This window comes from Haplochromis burtoni, unplaced genomic scaffold, assembly GCF_018398535.1.
Source record: "Haplochromis burtoni strain Fernald_Lab_line unplaced genomic scaffold, NCSU_Asbu1 Contig_1597, whole genome shotgun sequence".
NCBI classification, from domain to species: domain Eukaryota; kingdom Metazoa; phylum Chordata; class Actinopteri; order Cichliformes; family Cichlidae; genus Haplochromis; species Haplochromis burtoni.
Window position 1 is genome coordinate 1 of NW_024583958.1, and position 6,708 is coordinate 6,708.

At 36.2% G+C, this 6,708-nt stretch overlaps 1 protein-coding gene across 1 annotated transcript in view; it reads right to left on the reverse strand.

The window, feature by feature from the left end:
- Positions 1–1,002: 1,002 nt before the first annotated feature.
- LOC102307234 (nuclear GTPase SLIP-GC) overlaps positions 1,003–6,708 on the reverse strand; it is a gene marked incomplete in the record, with an annotated part of 8,597 nt that continues 2,891 nt past the window's right edge. The window contains 6 exon segments of the mRNA XM_042217102.1: positions 1,003–1,449; positions 1,546–1,752; positions 4,964–5,158; positions 5,274–5,490; positions 5,918–6,011; positions 6,303–6,374. Coding sequence (XP_042073036.1) covers positions 1,279–1,449; positions 1,546–1,752; positions 4,964–5,158; positions 5,274–5,490; positions 5,918–6,011; positions 6,303–6,374 — 956 coding nt within the window.

The window sequence follows — 6,708 nt, forward strand, 5'->3', positions numbered from 1 at the left end:
GGGAAGAGACAAGAGATGGTGCAACGCGCGAGTGATGGGCAAAAAGTTTTAAATGGTTATTTAAAAAAAAAAAAAAAGGTAAATGGCTGCAAATTTGCAGCTAACTTGTGTCATGGTCCTGGGTCGGTGACCCAGTGTTTTGAGTTTTGTGTCATTATTGAATTTTCATTTTGTCATAGTTTATCTTTTCTAGTCTTTCGGTTCCTGTGTTCCAGGGTCTGCTGTATTCCCTAGTCAAGTCTGCGTCTGTTATGTTTCCTGTTTTACTTTGGAAGTCTGTGTCCAATGTCAGTGTCTTTAGTTTCACTTCCCCTGTCCTGTCTTTAGGTTCATGTGTGTCAGCTGTGCTCCCATGTGTGACCACTTCCCTTGATCATCCCTTATGTGTATTTAGTCTCTGTGTTTCATTCAGTCTGTGTCGCGTCGTCTGTGTTCCACGCCCTATGTCAGTTCTCGTTTAGTTTAGTTCATGTACTCCAGCCTCAAATAAAGGCTCGCCTTTTGTTTAAAGTTAATTTGGTCTGCATATCTGTGTCCGCACCTGGGTCCTCCAAACACTTTCCACACAGTCAGCCACTGCGAACCATTACAACTTGTGCATGGGATTTTAAGATTTAAAATTTATTTTTGTATTTAAGTTATGAAATATGATTCATTTAACATGTTTGTGGTTGTTACAGCATAAAATATAACTTTTTCTACTCAGATTTTATGTTTTTTGTCTGATTTTAGATCAATTGTGTTAATACAGTAGTCAAAATGAAAACATAACTGTAAATTCAGACACGTGAGGTTGTGCTGAAAAGAATGATACCAAACAAGGCAAAGTAAATAGTTTTTAAAGGTGAAATGTAGAGGTAAATCAAAAGTAGTCAAAAATGGCCAAATATACCCTCGACCCCAGAGGGTTAAATTTTTTAAAGTAACGCAATAGTTACTTTTCAAGTAATTAATTACTTTTAGAATATTGAGTTACTAATAGTTACTTTTTGAAAAATAACTAGTAACTATAATTAATTACTTTTTCAAAGTAACTTGCCCAACACTGGTGACAAATAACAGTTGTTTGTTTTGTTTGTTTGTTAAAAATACACCATTATTCGCTGTGAGTTGGGTACTGACTTAACAAAGAATTTTACCAGTACAGTGTTAGTGTTGAGAATATTATGTGTTTTTAGTAAATATCTGAATGCAACTATTAAATATTTCTCCAACAAGATTGATCAGTATGTGATTTTAAATTTTTTTTAAATTATGCACTTTGACATCTTAATTCACTTACCGATTGTCTGAAGGATCAGACTTGGTGCAGATAAAGTGAATTTGCTCACACTGACCACCATTTCCGATGAGGCCATGTGCACTTTTTAGAATCTCCCAGGCCTCATTCTCTGATGCTGCCCGAGTAATTTCAGCCACAATCCACACAGTAGAACAATCTCCAACAATCTGAAAAAAATTATAGCACGTCAATTATAAATAATTAAAACAAAAGATGTTAAAACAACACCAGAAAAACAACAAGAAGTTGATGTGAAAAATTACTTGTCTCCACATTTCGTTCCTGCTCTTGTTGCGATCGCCATTTCCAGGAAGGTCCACAAGTGTGACATGCTGGAGAAACTTATTGTTTGGCACCCTGACAGTCACACACTTTACTAGTGGCCAAAACCACTGCTGTGCTTTATATCCATCTTCCTGCTTTGGAACATACTTTATATATTTAAGAAGTTCTTCAGAGAGCTTTTCAGCCTGCAATAAACAAGATAAAAAGATTAATACATTTACAATTAAATCAGTAAATTTAAAAAAGAAACCCAAATTGTAGACTAAATTTTTATCTTGGGAAACATTTTAGATTTTTTTTAATGTTTAGATTTAAGGATGATCAAACTTGGGCACATATATGCACACAGTATCACAGACGCATTTGTTAATGCAGCTTCCCTAGTGTTTTATGTTTACAGCTAACAGACCTTTAGTCCCGTGATATCCAATGCAAATTGTTAACTTATTTGCACGAGCAGTTGAAACTGTTCCTGTGGTAATGGCTCCTAGACTCTGGAGCTCTCACCCACTGAGACGTGTGATTTGCGTTAAAAAGCAGCTAAAAATTCAACTTTTAAATTTTGGTTTTGTGTAGCTTTCTCTCTTTATGCTGCCAGCACTTTGGTTCTGAACTACATTGTAATATTTATTTCAAAAGTTGTAAAAAGGCTTACTTGTTACTTAACATTACAAAAAGTTATTACTTAAGAAAAATCAACATTCTTCTGGAGAAAAAGTATAGGATTGACATCAGTAGCTAGTATTGACCCCTTTAATCCCTAGAGATGGCATGATACCACTTTTTTATGTCCGATACCGATATCATAAATTTGGATATCTGCCGATACCGATATGAATCCGATATAGTGTTTTTTAATCAATAAAACTGTTTTTTAAATATCTTGCTGCATTTTGTATAAGTTCATACTCAAGTTTAAATAAACAACAACACTAAAGCTATTCTGTTATACCTGTATGTAAAAAATACACTGCACCCAAAATATTTCATAGTTCAGCAATACTGATCAATCTAATAAACTTAAACCTACTCCATCCTCCCTATTCTGGTATTTTAAAGAGTACTTAGCAGAAATATTAAGCAACCTAACTAATAGGGTTGCAAACTCCCAGCAAAAAAAAATAGGGAACCACCCTCCACCTCATGATGCTTAATCAACTTTAATTTGATGCAGTGGAAAAAAATGCACAGAATTAAATTATTTTTCAAGAATAATTAAATAGATTCAACATCTTTCTTCAACAGAATTGCAGACTGCACAGATGGTACCTTCCCAAAGGAAAAAGTAGTATAGCTTACTAGGGTATATTAGACTTAACAGTTACTATATACAGTAATGGACTTCTATACATTTTACATCAGATTAAAACTTTGGGTGTAAGATTCAGATAATTATTTATTAAAAGCTAGACATTTTAAATGAGAATAAGAAAGAAAAGTATGTCTTTGTGCCCCCTTTTCCCTGTTCATGCCCTATCGGCCCCCCTGGCTAAACTTTGCTAGATCCGCCCCTGCACAGTTACCAGCGTCAGCTACGTAGAAAAAGATCCTGGTGTAGAAAGTAATATTAAATAAATTCTAACAACAGCTTATCAAGCTTAAACGTGCTGCTGTTGTTCAGCCGCTGGTTTCCTCTTTCTGGTGCAAAGTGGGCCAAAAACAAACAAGAGAGACGGACTCGCGACAGAAAAGCCGATCAGCTGATCATTAACAGTTTCATGATTGAAGTAGCAGCAGGAGAGGGAGGAGAGAGAAGAGGCAGTCGCTCCATATATCGGTTGTTAAGCTTAACGTGGGAATGCTTTACAAACATTCAGAGATGAACTTACACACTTGCTTTACTTCTCTCTGGGATAACTTCCTCGGAGATGAAATGCCGGTTTGGTAGCGAGGCTACAAATACACACAGCCGCTCTATCACGTGAGCACACTGCTCCGACGTGCTACGGTTATGAGCCGAGTTACGCCGTGTCGCAAGTTTTGTGAGGTGCTTTTTTGATATTTAATGGATCGGATTACATTTTTTATTTCTCTCCGATATCCGATCCAGTAATTTACGTCAGTATCGGACGATACGATACGTAATATCAGATCGGTCCATCTCTACCCTAAACCCAGCAACTTATGTCTTTTAAAATTATCCACCAATCTCTGACATTAACCTATTGAGAGATTTAACTACTCTGTTGTGCAAATATCTTTACAGCCATAAAATGCTTGATTATTTTCTCAGTTACTGTTACAGTTACTGTGTGATTCAAATTTCAGCAGGATTCAATATTCACTAATAATAATAATAATAATGGATTGCATTTATATATCACTTTTCGAGACCGTCAAAGCACTTTACAATCCCACTATTCATTCACTCTCACATTCACACACTGGTGGAGGCAGCTACAGTTGTAGCCACAGCTTCTTCGGGGCAGACTGACAGAAGCAAGGCTGCCATATCGCAAACTAAATGCTGTGGCCCCAGAAACAGAAACACTAGGAAACGTGGAGCACGGAACCAGGAACGATTGAATAGGGACATACGGAGAAATTTAAACCACATGGGACAAGGCGACAGTGGGCAGAGGAAAACACAGGGCTTAAATACACAAGGGAGTAACAAGGGATTGAGACACAACAGGAGAGCACAGCTGGGAGTATTCAAACATGACGAGACAAAGGGGAAGCATAACTCAAAACACTGAACACAGGACACGAGGCTATCAAAGTAAAACAGGAAACACAAGACAGGCATGGAGAAGCAGACTTGACAAGGAGGTATGGCTGACAGGGAAGACAAAGCAAACATAGAGCACAGAGACAAGAGTAACAAAACATGGAAAACAGGGAAAGAAAGGTAACAGAAACCTAAAGACTAAAACTAAGAATATATTTTAATGTGTCTGGGAAAGCTGACCAACACAGCTAATCTCCATCAACTAATCATGCATCTGGGGTGCCTTCAGCACACGGGGTAGAACCGGTTGTCCAATAATCATAAGGTTGGTGGCTAGATCCCTCTAACTTGGGGCAACATACGCCAAGTTAGAGCTATATACGAATCAATCTCTCCTATTTAAGTAGGATGCTTGGACCTGACAAGGGACCTCAGCTGCAGGAGGCAGCTGGAAAATGTAAATAAACATCCACGTGCCTTGGGTCCTTTTTCCACATCTAGTTTTCAAACCAGTCAAAAGCAGCACTGAAGTTTGATAAGGCAAGAACAGATTTGTTTTAATATTTTGGTCTGCACATTCTACTTTCCTTTTATATTGTTATTTTTTTAATAACAGAATAGGCTGTCTATAAATTATATCATATTATATCAATGCAAGCAAATTCCACTCATTGAAACAACAAACATGGAAAAAAATGAAGTAATAGAATAGTATTTGAACTTACTGTGTCACAATGCAAAAATTTCCTCTTGGGCTCTAAAAATTCTGGAATATTTTTGAAATACTTTTTTTCCAAGAGGTTTTCAGGGGATTTGTCTTTCCATTCTTCTCCATACAGGGCTGACAGCTTTTTAACCATGTCCCGATAGTCATCACCTTTCTTAAGAGTCTTCAGTGACCATAATTCATCATGCCACTCCTAAAAGACAAAAATCATTGCATTTTAGTTTTATAAATGATAATGTAAAGCAAATACCTGCTGTATTTTTGTAAACGCATATACTGTAGCTTTAAATAAAATATTTAATTCTCACCTCCTTCAAAATGAACTCAATTTCTGCCTCATACTTTGGGCTGCAAGTGTTAGCCTCCACCTTTATCATGACTGTGGTGCATGCACTGATTATTCCAGTGGCCAAAAGATTCTTCTCATTAATGATGGCATTGATTAAAGAGCTCTTTCCAGCCCCAGTTCTTCCAAAGACACCAACAAGCTCTCTCTTGTCGGTTTCCAAATCATTAATTTTGTTCCTGTTGTACAAGTGGGTTAATTTATTCAACCATGAAATGTGTTGCAAAATGAGGAAGACACCTTTCTGTGCCCAGATTGTTAAATAATAATTTAAAAGTCATTATATTATTATATTATTATTACATTATACTTTTAAACGAACAGTAAGATGAGCTATGTACATATGTACTGTACATATGTACAGTATGTAAATGCTCACTGGAATTAGTTGGCTTGGTGGTTCATTCTTCTTGTGTGTTTAAAGTTTTACGATCCAATATTTAACCTATTAATACTACAACAGTTTGGAATGAATGCTTTTGTTCTAATTATCTTTGTGTATATATAAAATCTGTATATGATTTTCTTTCACCATGATTGTTACTAAACTAAAATGTTTTTTACCCAGATGTTTATGTAACAGAATAAGGGAACGTTGATACTCACTTTAGGAAAGTACTTAGCTTGTCTTGGCCATGGAGACTGTCACTGACATCTTTCATGATGCCTTTCACTTCAGATAATATTCTTGTTTCTGTCACTGTGAGAGTAAAGAAGTGTTTAGCAGGCACCAGTTTAATGCACAATGTTACACACTGATAATGAAAAACTGGACTATATCACTTATTAAAGGAGCAGTGCATGGCAGTAGGTTGATTACTTCATTTAAATATTATTTTATTGTATGCCAGACACCAGCAAACCAATAAGAAAGTATTTTCTGTTTCTCTGGCAAAGTCAGACACATGCAATACAACAAAAGATTCACTGCATAGAAGTTTTACCATACAGTGCAGTGAAACTGTCATTCTTTGGAAACAAATGTAAAAACCTGAGTCACGTTGTCTTTTAGTTGGGGATTGCCATTTGTTGGATTGCCCCTGAAGATCTGATTTTCTTTTTCCTTATTAGATTAGAAAACACAAAAGGTTAGGTTTGTTGTCTCTGTCAGTGGAGGTATTTGGTCAAAATCAATGTGTTTCTGTCTTAAAAGATGAATATTATAAGTAATTCATATGTGACATCTGTCTCACCTTTTGAACTTGTGGATGGTGGAACCTGGAAATTAAAATGGACATTTAGTTGTTGTTTTTTTTTAATGCAAAGAAATGAAAGCTCTTCACACAGGTATCATTTAACCGCATTTTTAAGAACATATGTCTGAACACATACTTCCGCAATCCACGCAGTGAAATGCAAATTTACTTTCTGTCTCATCTGGGATTAGAAATATTAAC